Raw genomic sequence first — 24,125 nt, forward strand, 5'->3', positions numbered from 1 at the left:
GCAATATACTCCTACAGCATCGCGCTACAATGCCGCTCGTCACGCTGCCCCAGAAGCCGCGTCTGACGACGACCACAAGGACGGCGACAAAAACCAATGACAGCACTGGCAAAGACAACAAACACACCACAACTGAGGCCTCGAGGGCCCCATTCGAGCGTTCCAGCGTCAGACCGAGGACAGTCAAACTGGAGGACATAATAAGCAGAACGTAAACAGGGCCGCTTCCCGTGTGACCCCCCCATAATCGGGTTCAGTAGCAGACCTCGCACGGCCCACATACCTCTCTACATCGCAATAACTCAAACCCTCGGGCGCCTCCCGGCCTCGCCGCCTCTCCGTCAGCGCTGTGTCAGCTCCGCTTACATTGCAGTGAGTAATGAAATTTCTGAGACCCCCCCCCCCCCACCCTCCGGAAGGGTCCATCCCCGGCCTGAACACTCCCTGTCGCCCCCTTCAGGAACCGGCGTGGCGTTGCCTGAAGCTTTGGCGAGCCGACTCCCTGCACGATGCAGCTCGACGACAAAGCTTGCGAGACTGAGTGTTCGAAGCTGACCGAGCCAAACAAAGCGCTAACCGGCGGGACCTCTGCGGTCTCCCGAACCGCGAAGCTGGCATCAATGCGCCGCATCCAGCAAGACGAGGGAACTGCACTCAGAATAAGGATTACTAGAATCGGAAACGTCGAAGACACGCTGTTCCAAGACAGCTGACCTCCCGTACGTCTGTGCGCATCCCGGCACTACTATAAAACTCTCAGCATGAGTCTTCCAGGAGTCAGCCAATCTGAATGCTTTCTCCAAGTCTGCAGAAAGGAATCCTGGATCATGCCGGGGGGGGGGGGGGGGCTTGTGTTTGTGGTCCTGCCCAGGGCTGAAAATTACAAATCATAGTCTGGAGCTGAGATATTGTGCAGGCCCCAGATGCCCAGGGAAACGGAAAGGCCTCACGAAAAACACAGTCGGTCACCTTGACACGCAGGCACAGCCAGTTTGCCCTGGGTGTTGCAGCAGCAGCAGCAGGGGTTTCCTCAGAGCTGGCCTGAAATCCAAGCGTTCACCTCATGTCACGAGGGGGGGGGGGAGCCCAACACCGTCCACGCCAATGGGAAATCCCTCAACAACAGGCAGGCCCCACGTCTTCCTGTACAGACGGGTGGAACGTGACTGCCCCCAGCTCGGGTAGAGTCGGAGGGCTGACATTAAGCATGACTCCTCTCACCCTCCGAGGCACCACACCTAAACCGGACTCCTATCAAACAAGCCGGTTAACAGGCTCCGCATGACAACATCAACAAGTTCAGCTTCTTTAAATCTTTGCCATTCTGTGACATAGGAAAAGCTTGTTTGGAACTGGAAATAATCCTTATGAATTGGATTTTGATATCAATGGAACTTCGATTACAAAGAGTGTGCAGTGTAAAGCACTCCACAAGTAGTGAACGCTAAATCTGTTCAAAACGTGGTAAATTGTCTCCCCCTGGTGGCCACTCATTCCAATGGTGGCAGGAGCTACACAACTCTTTTTTTTTTTTTTTTTTGCATTGAGGTTGCTGATTAGTAACCAGTTACTAAAACTGTCCAAAGTGTTGGACAGCCAAGATCTAAAATGAATGCTAAACTCTGTTTCTTACTGCCACCAAATTTTAAAAAATGTTCCCTTTGAGAAAAACCAAGTGCCAAACAGACAGATAATTTTATTACAGCAATAAATCTCTCCTTTTAATGCCAATTCCACAATAAAAACGTTGCTTTAAGATTGACCGCACATTCGAAGCGTTCAGGGGCACGTGACAGGTGCTGACAGAGTTGAAATATGGTGCCATTAACAGACCACATCAATCCCATTCTTAGACTTGAAAAACAAAACCTAACCCAAAATAACTGCTGAAATATCTGGGAAAACTATTTGGAAAAACAAAGAGACAGTTTTCTATTAAACATTATTTCCCTTTGATGAATAAGAAAAAGTCAAAAATGACTAAAATTAAAATGGGATACTCCCATTCAAATACTGCAGACACTATTCAAGTCAGCAGTTCATTTAACACACCCAGAACTTTTACCACGATGAATGCCTGAATGTCTAATATGAACGGCCATTTTTGGTTCCGGGTGCACACTTATGCAAATCCTAATATATATGTTACATGCGAGAGTAATTCTACATAAAAAGAACTCCATCTTAGAACCAAGTCAAAAACTTGGTCCAAGCGCCACCTAGTGGATATTCTAGGGAACAAAATCTGAATGGAAAATCTGCAGGATCCCTGAGCTTTCAAAGCATTCGTGCTCTGAGAACGTGTGTGAATTGGGGTAAAATGCCTTTTAACATCCGTCTGTTCCTTAAACAAAGAGTACTGCAAAATAAGACAATGGGAAATTTTGAGGAATCACGCTGTAAAGTAATGGGTGGGCATTGTGTTGGGATTAAGACAAAAAAAACAGGCAAGATGGCGTCTTACCTCAGCAAGGAAAAAACACTGTAAGAGTTACGCACTGAACTCTGGTCCACCTGAAGCAAACTGCTCTTCTTTCTTTCCGAATGATCCTAGGAAGTACGAATGTGTATCAGTCAGATGTGAAGGACACTTGAGCAGATATTGAAGTATGGAATGAAAACAGCAGAGAAATGCACCTTATTGTCAAAGTCAGCTGCATAGTAGCCATCGTTTAATCCAAAGATAATCTCATTTGGATTCCTGGACCGGATCTGGGGAACGCAGAGAGGGTCAGTGTTGATGTTGGGATGTGGACATACCGGGGACGAGGAGACGAGGTACAGGAGGGGGGGAGAGCCTGACCTGCTGGCCCGTGTACCGGAGCCCGTCCAGGTTCACCTTCCACTCGATGAGCAGCTGGTACTGCTCTTCCCGGCCGCCCCAGATCCGGACCACGAAGCAGGACACAGACGTGTCCAGGAGGTCGGGAAGCATGCCGAAGTCCAGGCTTCTCCATGTGGGGTTCTGGGAGCAGCCAAGGAGGGGGCATAACCAAATTTTTAATTAATAATGTCAAATTATATTTCCATGCTCCAGAATTCAACTTCAGTTTGATATCAACATAATATTAAATGATATCCTCACAATGGTTATCAAGGTAAATTTGGTAAATTCCAGTACCTGTTATCATTTAGGTTTTAGCAATTTAAATTCATTCAACTCTTACTACTGCTTCTGATTTCAGACTCAGTTTTCAGACACACACACACACACACACACACATTCACATCTTTATGGGGACTCGCCATTCATTCTATGGACATAATCTTAATCTCAGCTATGGTAGCCCTACCCTTAACAATAAATAATCAAACAAAATACGAGACTTTTGGCATTTTTAGTTTTTTGATTGCAGTCTCAAATTATAAGATATTTGTGCCCACCACAAGGTAAAGAGTTACAGGTTTGCATCACAATGTGTGGGAATCTGGTCTGCACAATGTAAAATTGATGTACTTTAGCTCCAATCTAGGCTGTTTACATGCTAAATGTACAATCCTATTATGCTGCATAAGCTGATATGGGAGCTTGCTCAAGTGCTTGAGTGCATTTCCCCCCCCCCCATTATTTATATGTGGAGGGGCCATTCAGCTAAGACTGTGTGCTGACCACTGGAAGTGCTACAACTATGGTGCATTAATCTACAAGTCAAGCATGTTAGCTACCTTTCTTAGAAGCACCAGGAAAAGCAGCTACAGGTGGAATTTTAATTGACATAAGCATTATATACTTAGATCTGCCATCCCATCCACCCTGAACCCCACCCCCCCGCCTTGTGCCCTGTGCTACCTGGGATAGGCTCCAGACCCCCCCACAACCAGGGGGACAAGCAGTTAGAAGATGGCTGGATGGAATTAGTCGATCAGTTAGTTATGTTGGCTTTTAAAGCCATACCAGCAACCAGGGTTACATTCATATTGAGCAAATGGACAGTGAAACAGAACTATTAAGAACGTTAAAACGTGATAAATAATTAGAAATTGATACAGTCAAAACAATCAAAATAAGATGTTTGAGACTATTGACTTTATTAAACACCTCAGTTAAACAGCCAGGAAAATGATAAATACAGAAGATGGTTGGCTGGCTGAATGGACTGATAGATGGATGGATGGATGGAGTCATTTAATACTTTCCATACGCTTTGGATATATACTGAGTGGTGCTGTGTATGAAGCTTCATAAACCATTTGCTGTATTTCAGACTCCACTAGATGGCGGTATTGGTTTGCTTTGGGGCATGCTTTGAGCCCATTTTTTTTAACAGAGAGCACCATCAATTGGGGGTCAGAAAATACGGCTTCATTTGGCCATCACTACTACTGTGCCTACTACAGAACACAGATAATTATATACACCATGCTAACTCCCACCATCTGTGCTAATCATAAAGGTTAGGATCAGGTTAGAGTTAGTAATATGAAGGAACTTGCCCCATAACCAAAGGCAGGGAAGATGGCTTCGTAGAGCAGTCAACCACATTCAAAATCCACAGCTCAAATTTACACATTAGATAATGTTTTCAGAGACACAAATGCCATAGACATTTATATGCAAGCAACTGAAATCATTAGTGATTCCCCTCAGCTAGTAGATTAAAGGAGAACCAAATTCTCCCAACATATTTATTCATAATTTTAAAAGATAAATCCTGGGTGGGACGAACACCACTGTTGTGAATATTGAGTGAGTGGGGTGTGTCACACCCATCCCCACCTTGAGTGATACCTACTGTATGGCTGACAGACTCGTCCCATTTACCCAACAGAACAAAAATGGCAGAAACAGACTCCCAGTGTGTGGGGAAGGGAAGCGCACCTTTCGAAAGAGAACGAGGGAAATTCAGAAGATGAGATCTTAGGGAACTTCCCACAAAAGGTGAACTCACTAGTAAGACACCCTGCACAGCGTGTCACGTGACCCAGCTGCGTCTGCCCCGAAACACGACGCCCCAAAACGCAACGGCTCAAAATGCAACGTAACAACGTACAAGGCTGAGTGTGTGTGTTGCTGCTCCTGCTTCCGTTAGGGGTCTAACTATCAGATAATTACAAATAACACTCATTTCTTCATACAATTCCTAAAAGGTAAGAAAACAAAGCATTTAAACAGACAGATGGATAGATAGATAAATAGGCACAGACAGACCAATAGACAGATTAACAGATACAAAGACAGGCCTAATTAATCCCCAAGGGGAAATGGCTGCAGTGATATGTAACGTATTTTAATAATTTGTGTAACGTAAAACACCACACCGTGCACACTGAATAAAAGGCGCGAGACCAGCACCAGCCTGGCCCAGGAAGGGGGCACGGTGGTCGGGGTGACTGGAGGCCGCAATGGTAGGGGCACTGCGGACTCAGGCTAAACTGCAGCATGAGCTGTGATGAGTAACGACAGAGCATCTAGGAGAGGAGGTCAGCTGTGTGACAGGAAACTGCCTGACAGGAAGTTCACGGGGGGTGAGAATGTCACCGAGCCAGTACATTCATAAACCAGCGCCATGCCCACTCCAGAGTCCCCTGGTGAACTGCAAACAGGAAGGTAGATGCACAGCACCTAACTGTCCTTCCCCGGCGAGAGGACGCATCCAGGACCACAGGGGGCGCTCTCGCCACGCATCGGTTCTCCAGGTGTCCGCAACCATAAAACGAAACTGGCCAGAGCATTAAAAATAAAAAACAGTTGGTAGGACACAGGGTTGCTCCTGTGGAGGATTAAATTTTTATTTAGGGGCAACGACACACAAACAAACCCATGCAATCTTCACTGGGACGATTTACCAACTTCCTTTAGGGCTTGGAGAGTGTAACAGGACCTAAAGATCATGCCACAATATTCTGACCACACAATAGATATACTACTTTAATTCTACAATACCTATAATGCTCCAGTTTCTAAGCCGATCAAAGTCTCACATAAAAATGCACATAAATGCACTTACAAACAAGTCAGAAAAGGCAGCCCTCTAGCTTGCACTGCATTCAATTCCATTACATAAAAGACTTTTCAAAGACACAGGCTGACCATGTTGCCATGGGTACGGCATGTCAGTACATTGCAAGATTCTTCCCAGTCCATAATATACTAAATATACCAAAAAATAATATACCAAAAATACCATACCGAATACAATAGCCAGCAAGGACCTTCAGGGGAGGGCTGAAAACAGGTGACTAGTACATTCATTCACTTCACATCTGTCCAGGTACAATCCAACAATCAATCAAATCCATCCATCCATTCATCCATCCCTTTCCTACAGCCATAATACAGGGATTCCTGAGAGCCTGGATCCAATCTAAGGAAGCTCAGGCTCCAAGGCTGGGATATACCCTGGATCACACAAAATGGCCACTTACAGACAATATTTCTCCTATATGCTTTTAGCTTAACTGTAGGAGCAGAGCCAGGCAAACACAAGCCAAACATCCACAAGGATGAGTTTCTAACCCACAACCCTGAATGTATGATGTCAAAGCTCAGCCCATTGAACGACCATGCCATCTCTCCCAATCACCAAACAGAACATACCCTAAAATCTGAGGCCCCAATCCCTGTAGCCCCTTCCCAGCACCCGACAACAGACAGGATTTCCTCCTGCTGCAGGGCAAACAGCAAGACTTTTAATGAAACCCATCTCCAGCATTAGTGCCTCGCAAACCCATGTCATGTGACCTTGTTCACCTTCCTGTCTTGTAGCATAAGAAGCCTCTCCAGCTGAAATGTCTGCCCTGGCATAAAGACGGAGACCAACTAGGGACATATAGTGTGCTGCTCTCCAGCGCACTGACTGCCTGCAGACTTCATACTGGCCGGCTCAGCATAAACTTGCAGCCGGTCCACAGTGGGCCGCAGGGAACCTATATTTTATATATTATATATGCTCTCATACACACATATACGCATTCCATCCAGCCATCCATTTTCTATAACCACTTGTGTTACTCATGGTCACAGGGGTCCAGAGCCTATCATGGAGGCTACAGCCACACATGCACATAATCACGTCACTGTAAGTTTATTTGTTTTACAAATCGACCAGCACGCAATACAATTACAAATATGCCAAGAAGTGCAGGAAACATACATATTGTACTCACATCAAACCGGCATCAGTTACATTTCAGATTTATAAATATAGACACCTTGGCTAATTTTAATGTTCATCATATTAACCAAATGGGATAAACCACAGCCTATGGATTGCTTATGAAGCAGAAGGGGCAGGTCTGATTTGTTTTCCTTTGCCCCTAGTAATGCAAGCATGCCATTGGTTGTCACACATGACCCATGTGACCAAATCCCATCCCAGACTGATGACCACAGTCACGTGACAATAGCATATTAGTCACTGCCACCCTGGGCTAACCAAACAGAGCATCTTCAGAATGTCACTGTTGGCAAAGCCAACCAATCAGAGGGCCACATACAAAACAGGTGCTGCAAGGGCAGCAGGGAGAGGCACCGGGCCTGGCAACTGTTGCCGAGCTGCTAGCCCACCTGACAATGATGTCACAGAAAACTGGAGTTTACCCCCATGCCCGGGGCACCATCTGTGACTGTGGGACTGTGTGCCACCATCATGTCATCCTCCCAGGTGGCGGTCACTTTAAATGCCGCACCTGTCCCTCTCACTCAGACCAGAAGCCCAAATACTCTGAGTCTCAGGTACCTGGGCCACCCATGGAGAGGAGGAAAGAGACACAGGCCCCTACTTCTTCGTAATGGTCACTCCATCTCTGCTTTCAGACAGGAAACTGGCACATCACCAAGACCCCACACCCACTTTGGCGCAGCCGTGCGCGTACACACACACGCACTTTCATTTTCATGAGCTAAGACTTACCAAGGAGTCCCTAATGACCTCACTCTTGTAAAATCCTGGGGGGGGGGGAGAAAGGAAGATGAAGTCAGAGGACTTTTCAGCATTTCCATTACAATCCGTTTCGATCAGGATACACTGCTGCAGTTTAAAAACTGCATGCCTTATACTGCGCCTCTCCAATTAAAACACAGCTATGGTTTTAACATGCTTTTCTGAGACAGAGGCCAAATTCGCATTTCCTTCCTGTTTCATACGGTACATGAGACCCTAAAAAAAGAACCAGGCAGCCATGACAGCTGTTGGGTGCGAATGTGTCCTCACCTCGGGATATTCTGTCCTCTTGGCAGAGATGCAAGGTGAAGAAGGTGTCAAGCAGCGGAGAGCCGTTCTTGTTGACGATGTTACGGGCGGCGATGCTCCTTAGGTGGCGTAGGCGTCTCTGGGGGGGCGAGACAGCGTGTCATTGGTGACAGCGATAAGACACAGTGACACAGGTTACGGCAGTAACTCCTAATGGACATTGTAGGACATATATAACGAAAGGCCTAAATCTCCTCTCAATAATATTCAATTTCATTCACTACAGAAATTTTCAAGGATCAAAAAATGCATCATAATAAGGGCTGTTTTTTTTTTTAAATGAATATATATGGAGCTGCCTTCTACAGCAGTCACATGACCTGGAGTCATGTGACAGGAATGAGTTTGGCATTTCTAAGGCAGTGCCTGTGAAAGGGCTCTCTCCAGGCCACCGCATGCTCACCTGACCTGGGACTGGAAGAATTACAGCAGGCATTAAGATAAATCTAAGTCATGGGGTCCCCTGTGGTATTTAAGCTCCGCACAAAACAGCACTTTGTTCTACAAAATGAACATCCAGCAAGTCAGAAATGTGAGCGTCTCTGTCCCGAACAGTCTGATCACTAAACAAGAACATTACTTAGCGTCATAAAGATCAGCATGCATTTGGGGTAAGCAGCTCCAACAGAAGTGTTCCAAATAAGCATTAAAACAGTCTAAATAAGACGCTACCATCTACAAACTAAACAATTTATTTGGTTCTCAATCTTCCATATTAAAACGCTAAATTAATATTGTACTAGTTGTTACGAAAACCGTTAGAGACTGAGATATGAGGTTACACCCAGTTTTGCAGTAAACCGAAATTATTCTATGCGAGACTGCCAAATCCAGTATCTGACAAGTCAGCATTATTAAACCAACGAACAGCCATTCAGGAAAGGTCCGATTCTGAAAGTGCAAGTCCAACTAACAGGTAAGCTGTGGATATAACTAACCGCAGGAAACAGCAGTTTATCATTGCAAGGAGTCATGGCTTCCAGTCGTCAATCAGAGAACAGTCCTGGACATCAGTTAATGGTGCACAGAAGTCTCAAAAACCGACAATGAAAAAATAGCCGTAGTAACGTCGATTTAATGGAAACCGCCGCTAACTGGGGAGGGGTGACGTCAGCGTGGCTTTAAAAGACTTTCGGGGGGAAATGGACAGAAGTAGCACTGAAAGTCCATGTTTCCTGTCAACTTCCTCCTGAAAAGTTAATGAAAAACAGCACATTCTGTTCCACAAGATACACGGTTAAAAAAAATAACTAATTAAAACACTTTTCAGCCTTTGGCTGCATAACCCCTGCTATTAATCCTGCGCGCTGCTGCTGATTTAAGCAGATGGAGAGAGTTGCATGCCAAACGTACAAAATCAATCAATGTCCAAAACTGGAAACCATGTAGTACAATACTAATGCAGAAAAGCAGCATCTACTGGAATGTTTAAGTGACCACTTGTACAGTACAGTTCATAATGTGCCTTTATACAAATTACTAACATTTTACTGACCACCACTTAAAAAGTAAATAATGAATATTGCAGCTATTGGACCTAAAAAACTGATTCTTCTTCTTGGTTAACCTCTTAACTTTTATTCGTCAGGGCAATGCAAGCGTGAAACTTTCTTAATGCTATTGAAGCTCTGGTGATGACTTACATCTCATTATAATTCAAATAATTATAAAGACTTCTACGAATGCAATTTCCTACATAATTTAAAAACTTCTGCTGAACCGGAAAACCCAAGACAGGCTAACTTAGTACATGCCAGCACCAAACAGGCTGATTAGGCGCTGACTGCAATCATCAGGCGCATGTCCATATAGCCTCCAGGTTATTTATGTTCATGCAATCAAACAGAGGACACAGCTCGGTCTCTGACACAATCCATGGTGCTGATCAACACCGCAAACGCAGGCCCGTCGTCTGTGCTGCCCTGACATGTGCGGCTGCAGAGCTGTCACCGCATCTACATGCCATGTTTCCCCGAGATAATACCCCTTATGCATATGCCGATTGCTCTCCCCTTTATCCCCTAACCTGCTGCGACGTGAGTTCAACGTGCAAGGCCCGGGACGATGCAGCTCCGGAGTTGCTGACCGAAGTGGAGACCGCGATGTCCAGGACGTTGACGGCACTCATCCTCCTGACGGCAGCAGGCGGTTTCATTCAACAAAACGACTCATCCTTCCCGTGAAACCGCCTCAACTTGGTACGGACTAAGTGGGAGAGCTATTAAAACGAGAACAATGCGTGCCGGCGTGGGTATCCGCTTCATAAAACAGATGATCACGCAGCTGTCCGTAGCGCGACATAAACAAAGTGAGACTTGCTCAGGAGGCCATTATCCGTATTTCATACTCAATCCCCGGTAGATCTCTGATTGGCTCAGACTCTTGTCAATCTTTTAAAAGCCTTAATGGACGGTGCATATTTAAAAATCATTGGCTAGAATTCCGCCAATCACCCTGTAAGGGGCGGGGATATGTACACAACAGGAAGTAGCTCCTGTCATGTTTCCCTTCCATTATTAGGAAGTTGGGGGTTAAATTTGCGGGTAACATGACCCGCTGGTAACTGTAGTTTGATATCACGGTCCTGGGGGAAGTTGTCATTCTACATAAATGGTTAGTAGTCTTTTTAAGCGAAATGCTTGTGTATAGGTATTACACCTTACTGCAGAATAGCAGAAATATATTTTGACGACAGAAATTTGTTGCGATCAGCATCGTTTTATTGGTACATCTGTATGTTGTGTAACAATATCCTCGTGCATATTCTATAAAACGTGTAGACCTATACGGTTGAAAATTGCTGTTTATGTATACTGTATGTACGTATTTTGTTCTCGATCTAATTAAGCTACCAAATAAACTGATTTAATCGCTGGAGAAGCTGCTGCTCCTATCTGAAACGGCAAAAGGATGTGCTGTCATTAGTCGCACCCGTCCATGTGTATATTTGGCCAATAGCTGTCCTTCACATCTGCTTAAGGATAACCGGGAGCTGCACAAAAAAAAAACAACTCCTGTTATGTCGTTTTCGTCCGAATGCACTGGAGTCCAGGGAAGTTTCGTTGCTAGTAGCAGTCCACAATCGGCTCTTTCCAAGCGCACCGGTATGCCGTATCCCTTTTGACAGCTCTACCATCTCCTCCCTGTTTAGCAACAGAGGCTCTTGGTTTATTTACTTTTAATGTTTTAGAGATTAAAATGATGGATGTGCAAATCACCGGACTGAGTTATTTTCTCAAAGCCACGTCATTAAAGGAATAACGGAGTATCCCTATGTATTAAAAATGTGTCATGTCTGTAAAATGTAACATAGCCTTTCAGCAAGGCAACTAATTAGTTGGCCTAGATTAATTTGAAGATCCTGTAAAGCAGAATTTGAATTCAGATGACAATGTGCTCCCCCCCCAAAAAAAAAGACAAACAGGAGATTCATAAAGGTATTTATTCAAAAACACATATAAAATAATGACAATTTAAGCAGCCAGTAAAAAGCATACATACCATTAAAAGTATATTATCTTTGCTGTATATATATATTGCACTTAAAATTAGAGAATGTGAAACACTCCACTCTGCAGCAAGTCACAGTGATGAACCCAGCAGATAGGCAATCCAAATGATGTTCTTATTATACAATCACTGATTTTCATTTCATATCATCCTGAGAGCTTACAACACAGTCAAAACATGTAGAATACAACAGAGATTCATTCAAGAAGTGTTCCATTTACAGTTCGTTGAACTCCGTCGTTGAAGGGCTAGAGGGTCTGGGCCGGCACCCTTAAGGGGGTCCATTTTTGAGCTGGTTTCAGAACCTGTTACAGTATGCCGCATGTGAGTGTCCCTCTGGCCCTACTTAATGTTTCAGTCTGAAATCTCTTCCCTACCTTCACAAGACCATAGGCACATCACAATTCCCAAAATCTGACTGATCACCTTTATCCAGACCAATGAAAATTATGGAAAGATATTCATTGGATGAAATAAAACAATTTAAATGGGGTCAAACCAAACTTCACTTCTCTTAATGATCAGTGTTAAGTTAACAACACAAAGAAATTTGAAACTGAAATGAAGCCAATTAAACAGAAAAAATGGGCTCAACAGTTTTAAAATTGTGTCTTTGTAAATAGGTGAATTTCCAATGGAGAGAGTGCAAAGAGTGCCAAGAACCAAGAAAGTGCAAGAAAACTGCTGTACGTTCAGATTACTTGATTCTTTCACAGTATTACATCATAGTATCACATCAAATTCCACTGTCTATGTCTTAAGTTACACCACAGCCTGTTAAATTCTGCCCAATTACGCTTCACTTCATTTTAAACAGAATTACACCAGAGACCCTCACTGGAGATCCGAGAACATTAGAGGTGCACCAAGGACTAGTAATTAGAGAGAAATATTAAACAGTGTAGGTCTTTTGCTTTCATTTAGTCAAAAAGAACCCAGCCCCCGTATGTTTGGTTTGACAGACGCTAAGACCGCTACATTTCATGAGGAAATATTTTAAATTGCATTGTTTGTGCATATAACACAAATCCCATGAGTCAAACAGAACATTAGCCTAACATTTAATGGCCTTTGGACAAGGTAAGTCTCCATCCCCCATCTCTCACACACAGAATAGTGTTCTGCAAAGATGCCTGGTGGTCTGAACTGTACGAAACTATATGACAGGGAAAACAATGTAGCAGATAACAGCTCAAAGGACATCAGGAGAACAAGGGTCCACTATTTTTGTGCCTCTTTTGAAATAAAGACCTTAATATTATACCCCCAGAACGCACAGAACACTTTACTTGACAATCCTAAGCCTCAAAAACTGCAACTTCATTGGATGACTAGATCATGTGAAACCATGCTTTAGTTATATGGCGGCCCCTTGTGGCAGACCTGATCTATAGCATGTGCCGTAGTTTATGGCTAGGGGGCCAAAATTTTTGCTAAGAAAATTTAAACGTTGTTGGTTGGATGACAGAAAGGGGAAAAAGCAACAACATTTACTAACAAAGAAATAAACATGAGATGCATTCAGAGAATTCCAGGGCAGCTCCCTGTCATAAATACTACCTGAATGTGGCCTTTTGGCGTGACATGCTGTCTAGTTGGAATAGTTCAAGAGCGAAGGACCAGCGATCACCAAAGACCATTCGAAAGAACATAGCCTATGGGCTCCGGGGCAGTCACTGGATGTACAGGATGTCGCTCTCCTTCAGCCCAAACCGGACCTTGTGCTTGTCAAAGAGTTTTCTGAGTGAGGTTATATACATGGCGTGGTACTGATCAAGCACTTCCTGACTGGGGTCTTCGATCTTGGGTACTGTGATTGGTTCTCCCACTGAAATATGTAACCATTAGCAGCTATTTAGCAGTCAATTACAATCTCGCCATAATTTCAAAGATGCAGGCAAAAAATAAATACAGCCTTCATTGTTAAGAGCTAGGCACTACAGGCAAAGATGTTAAACATTAATATGCCCTTTATCCTCATTCACTATTTAGTTACTGACCACAAGGTGGACCAACATTGAACAGCTGTCCAGTGCCTTAACAGCAATTGTCACAGGCCTTAAGGCGGATTTTACATTTTGTTTAGTTTTAGCATCTGCTGTTTAAAAAAGGGTTGCACTATTGTCTCAAACCTCCAAGGTTGGGAGTTCGAATCCTACCTCTACCTGTATTGTGTGGGATCCCCCCCCAGTCTAAAGGCATGCAGATAGACATGTTTCCAAACTGCCCATAATCTATGATTGTGTATGAAAGCATGTGCATGTGTCTTGTGCTGGACTGACATCCCATCCACAGTCTACTCCTGTCTTACACCCTACACTACCTGAGAAAGGCTCCAGGTCTTACCCACCCATGACCCTGAAAATGAAAAAAACGAACTCACTGATAGTGGTGATGGGCTTGGCATAAGGCACAAAGCCCCAGGACTCTTCTGAGAAAATGCTACAGCCGTGGAACAGGCATGGGGCAAAGCCAAAGAGCTTCTGGAGCTTCTTCTGGGCCAGTCTCCAGAAGGACCCCTCCTCGAAGATCACCTGCTTGTACACCTCGTTCTCTCCGAAGGAATACACAGGCACCAAGTCGGCCCTGAGACAAACAGTTCCACAGGAAGCACTTACTCCCGGTACATGCAGGATTCTGCCCCAAACCTCTACCGGTGCATGATTGATGGGCTGATCATTCTTTTTCAAGGTGAAAGTAGTATTCTGGCATAAAACAGAATTCGCCCCGTGACCCTAATCCTGATAAGCAGTAGGGAGGTACACGGAAAGCACTAGTGCGCAGGATTAGCCTAAGACATTCATCTCTAGTATAGTGTCCCACACAAAAATATAATGATTAATATTAGACTTATATGTTTAATCTTGAATTCATGTCTTGCCTTTTGTGTCTGCCAGAATCTGGCAGATCACACAAATGGGCCCTACCAACTCCAAGAGGCATTTTCTACTTCCGCCTAACCCTTACCCCTTCTGCAGTGCCAGCTTCACAAAGCCCTTGCGGTTCTTCAGGGTGACAGAATTCATGCCAGGAGCACAGTCCAGGGACTCAGCAGCACCCCCAACAACGATTATGACAGCATTACCCGTCCCGTTGTGTGATAGAAGGTGGTCGATTGAGTTACGGTTCACAGGACAGATACCTGAAACAAGCATCACAAACGTGAACTATTCTTTCCGTACCTTTTGCAAATCTTGACAATCTTAAGCCAAAAAAGCCATAGAGTTTCAAAAAGCCAGCAGAGGGCTTTACAGAAAGAATTGGGTGTCCTATGCAAAACGCAGATCAATGGGCAAACAAACCAAATTCCAACAGCTGCAGCACAATATTGACTTCAGCACATGTTCTGTTAAGGTCGTGCCAGAGAACAAAGCTCAGGGTTCAATAAATTACAAAACACTGTTCATGGATCATGCCTGTAACATCCAGGATAGGCTCTAGAACCCCTGTGACCCTAAATCAGACAAGAAGTTTCCAAAAATGGATGGTTGGATGGATACCCATGGATCTTTTTTAATGAACGCTACACAGTATGCATCGATATTTACTGAAAACTGCCTACCTCCACTCATCAAGTAGTCCCTCAGCAACGGCATGCGGAAGTTCCCAGCAAGGGTGGCCAGAGAAGGTCTAATGCCAGGGAATTTTTTGGAGAAGCCTGTGGCCTCGGTTGAAAAGTTGCAGAATGCACCGAAGCAGAAGATCCCATGGGGATGGTAGCCAAAGATGTAATTCCGACTTGGCAGAAGGTCGCATGTCTTAACAAGCTGAAAGGCAACAGGACGTCCACCATGTCAACATTTCAGTGAAGGACATTGCACCATCCACACAACTCATAGTCAACAGAAAATATTATTTCTGACACTAATGTTTCAATAGTAAGGAAAGACTTACATGATTCTTTTACTGCCTACATAATCGTCTTGGATGAGCCAAGAAAATCTTGGTCATTTTCATTGGGTTCAATAAGGGCCTCATTTATTGTGTATGTCTTACATGGAACAGATTCACCTTTGGGGGTCTTTGGAATAGCATTATTGATATAGGCAAGTGCACTGCAAGTCCCCTGCATTACAAATAGTCCATCTGTGTGAAAGATTGGACTTACTTAAAGCAAAATTTGTACAAATCCCTCAAATATCATACGACTTGAAAATGGGCAACTTGTAGGGCTTGTGTTCTTTTAGAAATACATCAGTCTAATCTACTTGTAAAAGTAGCCAAAACTGAACTGTTGTACGCGAGTCTTATAGCATAGGAGTGATGTACATGCTTTCATAAATTATTTAGCTTGGAGTTATCAGTCCCGATAAGCTACATCCAAGTAGTCAAGTAATAAAATAACATTGTTAATCATAATCATTGTTCTGTTATTAGTCTGGGTGAAAATATGTGTCTGTAGATTAATTTAATACAATTCCAGAGAATATAATCGAAAATTTTAAAAAAATACTACAAACAGCAGGTCATTTGGGGAAAAAGTACTCCGTTGAGTATAGCAACAAAAGAACTCAAATGGAATTAATTCTGAACATACACAAGATGAGCTGTGCATGCTATTCCCAGCAGCTAATCAAACAAGCGACACACATTATTATTAGTTCAGACTGATGTTTCCAAGGAGATTCTGTGATAGATTTAGGCCATGGTTCCAAGGAGCACTTGCGCAGCCACTACCATGAAGTTCCTGATTGGAAAGCTTCACTAAGGAGAGAGCCACACAGGACATAATTGAAGCAGCCCCACCACGAGCTTCCCATCACCCACTGGTCACAAACCCTCAAGCAGGGACTTACCAGCCATCAAAACAGCCAAAAGGTGGAATTGTACATCCAAGTACCAGACACGTAGAGTGTCACACAACCAAAGTTCAAACTCTGGAGACAACGCTCAGGGAAAGATTTTATGGCACGTTAATCACAGCTATTGCGCATGACTTTTCCCCTACTTTGGAATTAAAGTCTTGAGCCAAAACATCGTGGTGCTGAGGAACTGACAAATAGAGTAACTGGAATTTACAATGACCAAATTATGACAGCTTCACTGCACCAATAATAAACTTCGTACAGCCTCACATTGTCTATTCCTGACAGACACACAATTTCACATCTAACTGTTACCACAGTAGAATCATCTAGGGCAGTCCTGGAGGGCCGGAGCCCTACACGTTTTTGGGTTTCCCCTCATTTAACACACCTGATTCAACTCCTTGTGCTAATTACCACACAGCTCTTGAGCTGAATCATTTATGGTTGAACAGGGAAAGAACTAAACTACACAGGGCTCTGGCCCCCCAGGACTGGAGTTCGACACACCTGATCTAAGACAGTGTTCCTCAAAAAAGTCCTCCCAGCTCCCAGAACACCTGTACCAGGTATTGAGTGTTCTTGATTGTTTGGTTCAGGTGTGCTGGGACCTGGGAAGGAGTAAAAATGTGGACTGTCTTGGGGTCCCTGAAGACTGGGTTGAGAAATGAATCTAGAGCACAGAGACATGTACTGAACCATGCTGGATATTTCTGACTATCAAAGGGTTAAGATGCAGCTTCCTCTGTCAAATCATGACATGTCAGAATAGCCCATAAAATATATATATATATACGCGTTGGTCTTAGCTTTGGCAAACTACTTCTAATCAAACAGCGGCGGTGACACCATCATGGAGGATTTTGCTATCCAGACCGTTCTGCCTAATCTGGGATTGAACTCTGACTCTGGGCATCAGCGAAGAGGATTGAAAATACTACCTCAGCAATAAGCCATCAGTCTATCAGTGGGGCAAAGTCTGCCGGCTTGCAATTAACGACCAGACTCTCAGGGGTAGAGTCAAGGTAAAGAAAGAGGAGGGAGAAAAACAGAGGCTCTGGGGACGGGTATTGGATTTTGTCTATCTCTGAACTTCAAAAGACACATTTAGCAAAATAATCAATGGCTTTCTCAGATGAAATAGTTGCAAATACCCAGTCTTGTTCAATATGTGCCAGGCATGTTTGACGGAGGATATGGCAACACTGAGATAACAGATCCTGAAACTATTGAAAACAAGTTATGACCAGCTCTGATATTTCCCAGCCTACGGATGGCCCAGACTTAATCAAACTGATTGTGATGAAAAGACACTTACCCTGATAGGGAAGAAATCTCTGAAATAGGTCCACATGGTCCAGTTCCGCACCCAGGACGACCGCCGCCCACCTGAACGCACACAAAGTTAAGAGATTTAGCTACCAGACTGGAATCCTAGAACTCTACAATGCAACCAGGGTGAGAGTCAGAGTTAGGGATTTCTGAACAGGTTGCATCCCCTCCCCCCAGTCCCGAATCCTGCCTTCGTTTGGGGTGTCCCAGTCAAAGATGAGCCAGCAAGTGTACAACACCGCAATCAGCCAGCAGTCAGTGCAGAACAGGTAGATGAGCACCATCGTGCAGGATGCACCTGTGGGGAGACAGAGGCCATTTCCTTACACTTACGGGGTCTGTCCGCCATGACGCAACTGGCAAATCTGCTCCGGCATCAGACTCAAGCTACACCGACAATTCAGCCAAACAAGGTTTAGCGCAACAGCTTAAATGCGAAGCAAATTAGATAATCCCACTTTCTTTCCAGTTTACAAAACTACACACCATGTTTCCATTTCATTTTTCTTTGTTCATGTTCTGGCATTTTCCCTGTATTTTAAGTGTTATATAAAACTGGAATAGTGCCCAAATGAGACCGAAATAACAGCATTAGGAAACAGGACCTTATTTTACATCAAGTTTGAGCAATTAAGTTGGATAAAATGTGGAAAGACATTATTTTAAATGTGAGATAGATCTCAGACGGGGTGTCTGGCCTGAAATGCTTATTTTATGTAATCAGAAAGCAAGAGCACCCAGGGTCAGCCTGAGGGCCTAGAGCGCCCCCTCCTGCTGAACTAGTGACGAACTGGAGAAAGTGCACTGCTCACCTACAAAGAGGAAAGTGAGGATCCACTGGATCACAGAGATGGCCTGCAGCTGCTTGATGACCTTGGAGTGGGACAGCCAGGATGTGCTGCTCAGATCCTGAAGGACAGAGAGGATGCTGGAACCAGTGCCTGAGGATGGGAATGCGGGGGGGGGGGGCACACCATGTATAAAGACCATCATGTACAGCGCTACATTCCCCACAAGCATACAGCAACAGGCAGCCTGGCCACGAAGTACAAAAGAACTACATGCAATAAAATAAAAAATAAACTGATGTTTCCGTAACACGTTTTAAATCACGGCTTAAATCTTAAAATAACTCCTGTCAAACATTACAGGCAACAAGCAACATATGTAAGGCGTGTATGTCTAACCCAAGCAGTGACATCTATCTGTTAAATAACGCTGTTCAAAAACAAACCGACCAAGAAAGAAATTAAGTAGCATTAAATGAAATACTTCTTCGCACATGCAGCTGCTATTAGGTGCAAAAAATGCATTTCTGTGACAGAGTGCCGGTAACCAAGACTTAATTTAAAGGTGACATGCCGATGTTTACGTAACTATGCGTTTAATATAAGTAGTGCTAAGACAATACTGTTCTAAATTCTCTGATAGAAGCCTTCTGTGTTTATGTGATTGACTATTGAAGAACTAACCCACAATAAATAAAGATCAACACCACTGTCACACCATAAGTAATAATACATCATTGTTTTGAGGTATAGATGGGCAACATGTTTTAAATAATGCAAGTTCAATTAGCCGCCAACGGGATTTCCCAATTGTTTAAAATCATTAATCAGAGCAAGATATTACGTACAGTACACGGGTTTGAGTGGCCGATTATCTTACCTCGCAAGACACCGGAATAAGCAGCAAGTATCGTCTTCATTATGGAGACACAGGACACTAACGAAAATAAAATGACACAAAAAGACTTGCTGTTTCCTAAGGCTGAGTTATCCTCACTGCCCCTCCAGAATAACTACCGACGACTGATCGCAGCCACTTTACGAACTGAGGTTTAAATGAGCTGGGAGGAGCTATATAGCCCGGGCTGGGAGGGCTGTTTCCCGGGGAGAGCTGCCAAACCTTTCATCGATTGCAGTAGTGATAAAGGTGGAAGTAAAGCTGCTGCAACTTCGACAGATAAAGGAAAGTGAACGCGGGTCAGGGCTGGACATTCGGTGTACCGGGCATTTTCCCAGTGCGCGGATAGGTATGTGGTCAGATCTCCCCCCTTCGGCAAAATTTACCGCAGAAGACTCGAAAGTCCAGGGTCCGATTTTTTTTTTTGACCCAGCCGAGCCCTGGTGCTACCTGCTAACACTTGTTTGCACTGCGTTTTATGTTCTTATTAAAACTGTAAACGGTGAAATGTTTGGTAAAGGTTTGAGCGCCAGCAACACTGGGCATCGTCCCGAGGGAGCCAATACTTTTCTATGCTAACATTTGTTTGATCGATTTTCCCTCGGTTCTCGACGCATTTCAGAGCAAATAAGGGATTGCAAACGGCAGCTAGGAGGGCTGTGATTTTTATTTGGGGAAAAGTCTTGCGAACGTTATTATATATCTGTGTCTGTTGCACACTATCCAAATAATGTATCTAGATGGTAGTTTTGTGATAAGATGTAAGAATGTATAAGGTTGTTTCGAGTTCCATGAGAAGTTTTGCTCTAACATGAACATGAGTACTTGGCCAGCGTTGTCTTATGCTGGTGGTTGCAAATCTTCATTACTGTGACGGGGCATGTCATGCTTAAAAGTAAAATTGTGCAATTGCATATCTTCCATCCATCATCTACCGCTTTTCCAGGTTGGGTCACAGGGGCAGCAGTCTAAGTAGGGAAACCCTTCCCTCTCCCTGGCCGCTTCATCCAGCTCCTCTGGGGGAATCCCGAGGCGTTCCGTGCCCAGCCGGGAAACGGTCTCTCCAGTGTGTCCTCCCAGTGGGACATGCCCGGAACAGCTCACCAAGGAGGCGTCCAGGAGGCATCCTGACCAGATGCCCGAACCACCTCATCTGGCTCCTCTCGATGCGGAGGAGTAACGGCTCTACTCTGAGTCCCTCTCAAATAGCCGAGCTTCTCACCCTATCCCTAAGGGCAGGGGTGGCCAATCTTATCCGCAAAGAGCCGGTGTGTATGCAGGTTTTTGGGATAACCTGTAGGTCAGCTGTTCAAACTCAGGTGTGAGGACTCTTCAGGCAATCACTCCTCTAATTAGTAATCTAATTAGGGAGTTGCAGCGAAAACCCGCATACACACCGGCCCTTTGCGGATAAGATTGGCCACCCCTGCCTAAGGGAGAGCCCAGCCACCCTGCAGAGGAAACCCATTTTGGTCACTACCCATAGCTCATGGCCCTAAAGAAGTAAAGTATGGGAAAGAGAAACCTGTAAATTAAAGTAACTTTTTGTTACCTAGTATTATAGTGCAGCTCAGGTTAACGGTGAACTACTGATTTTGGTTATTCAGTCATAAATAGTGGAAAGCGTTGTGTGGCACTCGATGTCAATGATCTTTTATTACGTTTAGTACTTAAAATCTGATTATTTCTCACCATTGCAGGTTAAGAACCGCTTTTACATGTGTAACACTTTTGCAGTTTATGCGTGGAAAATCACTTGATTTGTTTTTACTTTTATCCCCTTTCTGAAATATTGTTCCTTGTGTAAAGTCATCTGCAAATGGTGAAAGTAAAAAAGGATGCTTTTCAAAATGACCAGTGTAAGCTTGGTTCCTGACAGGTTTGCGAAAGGTTATCGTTCTGGGAAGTTCTACAGAGTCAAGAATGGGCACTTATCAAAATCAATGATGGATGGTATCTATTTAAAGAAATGTCAGATTATCCAAATGAACATGACTGACTACACGTAAAGATATTGGTTGGGCGTTGATTTTGCAGTGGAGAAGTTTGATTCCATCTGTCTCCCAGTAATATGAGGGATATACGGTGATTGCTTTGTGGACTGTGCCAGCCCACATCTCTGCTTGATGAGCACCAGTCGCAAACTGTACCTTTGTTTAACTTTGCACCAGATGCCCAGGTTCCAGTGGTGAAATGGTCCCCATTAAGAATGTCTCGTTTCTGACCAGTATGCACAATGAGCATGACAGGCTGCCATTTCATTATTTTTTTTTACATTTCTCTTCACATCATATTGTGCCCTGTCACACAATGATGATACATTGACACCTTTCTCTGTAAATCCGTATCCTCCCCGACGGGCCTCCGAAAGGTGGATTGATGCCCATAGTATCACCAGTTTGACGGTGGTCCAGAAGGCCAGAGAGGCAGCGCAAATACAGATGAAGAAAGAGTTGAAGTCTAGACAGAGTGTTGCTGAAATTAGTTTGATTGAAATTCAAGGCCCAAAATGGACAACTGCCAGATGGGTCCGGTCAAGGACCTTTGGTCCATTTAGAAATCATGTACAGTTATTGATTTAAAAAAACTGACGAAACCTATAAATGAACCACCCTGGATATCATTGTCATGCAGTAATTATGGTAATTTGATGTGATTTCTCTAGCATCCTATTAAAGCTGAGATCTCCAAAAACTGACAAAACCTTTAGATCTACAGCTACATTGTGCTTTTTTGTTGTCTTGTCCCCCAGCTTTGCGCATTTATGCAGCTGTATACTTTACTGGGTGAGATAAGATTAAGTCGTTTCCTCAGGAGTGTCACAGAAGGTGTTTTTCCAAATGCCTACTCGCATGATCGCATCCCAGACAATTTTCCCATAGAGTGTGCTGAACAAATTGCTTACAATTTCTGTTTAATATTTTTTGCATGCTTATTATAAAAAACAAATGATAGCAGTAAAGCCTTACTTTAGAACTAATAAAGTATAATCTTTTCTGAAGAATCAAAATATCGATCACTCTCTTTTGTACTTTGTACCCAGACCAAAAGAAGTTCGATATTTGTGATATCTTGCATTTTAGTACCCAGTGAAGGGAAGACAAAAATTAATTTTCATCATTAGTCAAGGCCTGATATAAATAACAAAATCCAAAAATATGTATTTTATTGGGCTGAACTGTCCGAAGAAAAGCTGAAAATGGAAAAGAAGTTGCTTACGGCTTCAGAATACTGGATGCATTACGACCGTATTAGAGAATGTGTCGCCCTGCCAGACCCCCGACGCACCCTCAGCATGGCACCTGCTCTAACAGTTTGTTGCAATAGTCTGTTGTGCAATGCATTTCAGTAACCTTTTCCTCAAAAGACACGGAGATGCATTTTGTAATTGGTGCTGAGTACTATACAGTATTTTTACAGTATTTACTAGGTACTTAATATAGCATTTGCTATACATAGATTATGAGCCTCGAGAAAGTTATCAGACCCACTTTTTCTAAAAATGCTCTTGTTTAGGGTTGAACTGATTTTTTTCCATCATTTGTCACAAAATATCCAGTAATGACCAAATGACAACAGGCTTTTAGGAAATTAAGCCTTATTAAAAGTAAATAATTGAAATCTCTCACTTTGTAGGGCATATTTCTGGAAAAGTGTGTTTTGAAAAAAAAATGCATTTAAGTTTCCCAGTTGCTGGTGCATCAACCATGGTGCAAATTAGGGAAACAAGATCCTTGATTAGTGAACAAGAGCCTAATGGTCACTCTAACAGTCCCAGCGTTCCTGTGTAAAGGTAGGAGAACCTTCTAGTTGGAAAAAGCTTTGCAGCACTGCAGATACATTCCTGAGATAATGGCATGTGACAGGCAACCTGGTGCACTTAAAGGAAAGAGTAAATGTAAGGAACAGGTCTTGAGTATCTGACAAGGACCAGGCGCTGCTTATCACCCGAGTAACACCATCCCAACTTTGGAGGAGGGACTGAGTACTGTTATAAATGGGATGTTTTTCGGTTTTTGATAAAGTTGTCATTATGGGGTGTTGTGTGTTGACTGGGAGAGAAAAAAAGATTCAGGTCAATGCCCTTTAGAATAAACCTACAGCAATTCACAAATAGTTTGGAGACACATGGAGGGATGTGAAATCTCTCAATGTATGTGCATGAACATGGTGGTAATCCACTGGCTTCTTTCATGCTGCTATCTGATGTAAACTGGGTTTCTGCTCATATTGATGGGGTGTAAACAGGTCGGTGTTAGCTTTGAGCATTAGCCTTGCTGGTAAAATGATGCATTTATACATGAGGGCTCTGTGTGTTTATTAAGGTGTTCTTCATACCATTTTCCAAGGTGGCCTATGGTGAGAATCAATCTGTGACTTGCGGCACAAAAGCCAGTGTGATTAAATGCAGAGGCTAACAGCTTTTGGAAAAGGCTGATTGCTACAATTTATGAAAATACTTGGCAATTTGTAAACTTTGAACAGTGATTTTTTTTCAAGGCTAACAAGCATCCTGTGTCTCCATTATGAATTCATTATGAATTTCATTATGGTAGCTGTTTTATTTATTTTAACAGGAACTCTTGCTTTGACCAGTGTA

General features: G+C 43.6%; 2 protein-coding genes and 1 long non-coding RNA gene across 9 annotated transcripts in view; 1 reads left to right on the top strand and 2 right to left on the bottom strand.

Annotated features, from left to right (window-relative positions):
* Positions 1 to 10,641, bottom strand: part of uvrag (UV radiation resistance associated gene) — a 74,104-nt gene extending 63,463 nt beyond the window's left edge. For 4 of the 7 annotated variants that reach the window (XR_011992179.1, XR_011992178.1, XR_011992177.1 and 1 more), the window contains exons 1-6: positions 10,219 to 10,639; positions 8,154 to 8,271; positions 7,854 to 7,888; positions 2,804 to 2,965; positions 2,638 to 2,712; positions 2,465 to 2,550 (exon numbers count right to left, since the gene is read on the bottom strand). Coding sequence is in view for 4 of the 7 variants with exons in the window: in XM_023840195.2 (XP_023695963.1) it covers positions 2,465 to 2,550; positions 2,638 to 2,712; positions 2,804 to 2,965; positions 7,854 to 7,888; positions 8,154 to 8,271; positions 10,219 to 10,347 (605 nt within the window). In the remaining 3 variants the exon portion in view is untranslated. Of the gene's footprint in view, positions 1 to 2,464; positions 2,551 to 2,637; positions 2,713 to 2,803; positions 2,966 to 7,853; positions 7,889 to 8,153; positions 8,272 to 9,130; positions 9,426 to 10,218 lie in introns of those variants that run through there. The other 3 variants (XM_023840196.2, XM_023840197.2, XM_023840198.2) reach the window with 3 other exon arrangements.
* A 979-nt stretch (positions 10,642 to 11,620) lies between these two features.
* On the bottom strand, positions 11,621 to 19,663 carry dgat2 (diacylglycerol O-acyltransferase 2). Its single transcript, XM_023840235.2, has 8 exons — positions 19,508 to 19,663; positions 18,652 to 18,780; positions 18,030 to 18,137; positions 17,826 to 17,896; positions 15,265 to 15,469; positions 14,670 to 14,844; positions 14,086 to 14,288; positions 11,621 to 13,530 (listed from the first exon to the last, which is right to left on the bottom strand). Exons 1-8 carry the CDS (start codon positions 19,545 to 19,547, stop codon positions 13,376 to 13,378), a joined length of 1,086 nt encoding a protein of 361 aa, XP_023696003.2. The 5' UTR covers positions 19,548 to 19,663; the 3' UTR covers positions 11,621 to 13,375.
* Positions 19,664 to 19,724: 61 nt separating this feature from the next.
* Positions 19,725 to 21,379, top strand: LOC140591876 (uncharacterized). Its single transcript, XR_011992180.1, has 2 exons — positions 19,725 to 19,874; positions 20,472 to 21,379. It is a non-coding gene; the product is annotated as an uncharacterized lncRNA (long non-coding RNA).
* The last annotated feature ends 2,746 nt before the right edge of the window (positions 21,380 to 24,125 follow it).

This window comes from Paramormyrops kingsleyae, chromosome 6 (assembly GCF_048594095.1).
Source record: "Paramormyrops kingsleyae isolate MSU_618 chromosome 6, PKINGS_0.4, whole genome shotgun sequence".
Lineage (NCBI taxonomy): Eukaryota > Metazoa > Chordata > Actinopteri > Osteoglossiformes > Mormyridae > Paramormyrops > Paramormyrops kingsleyae.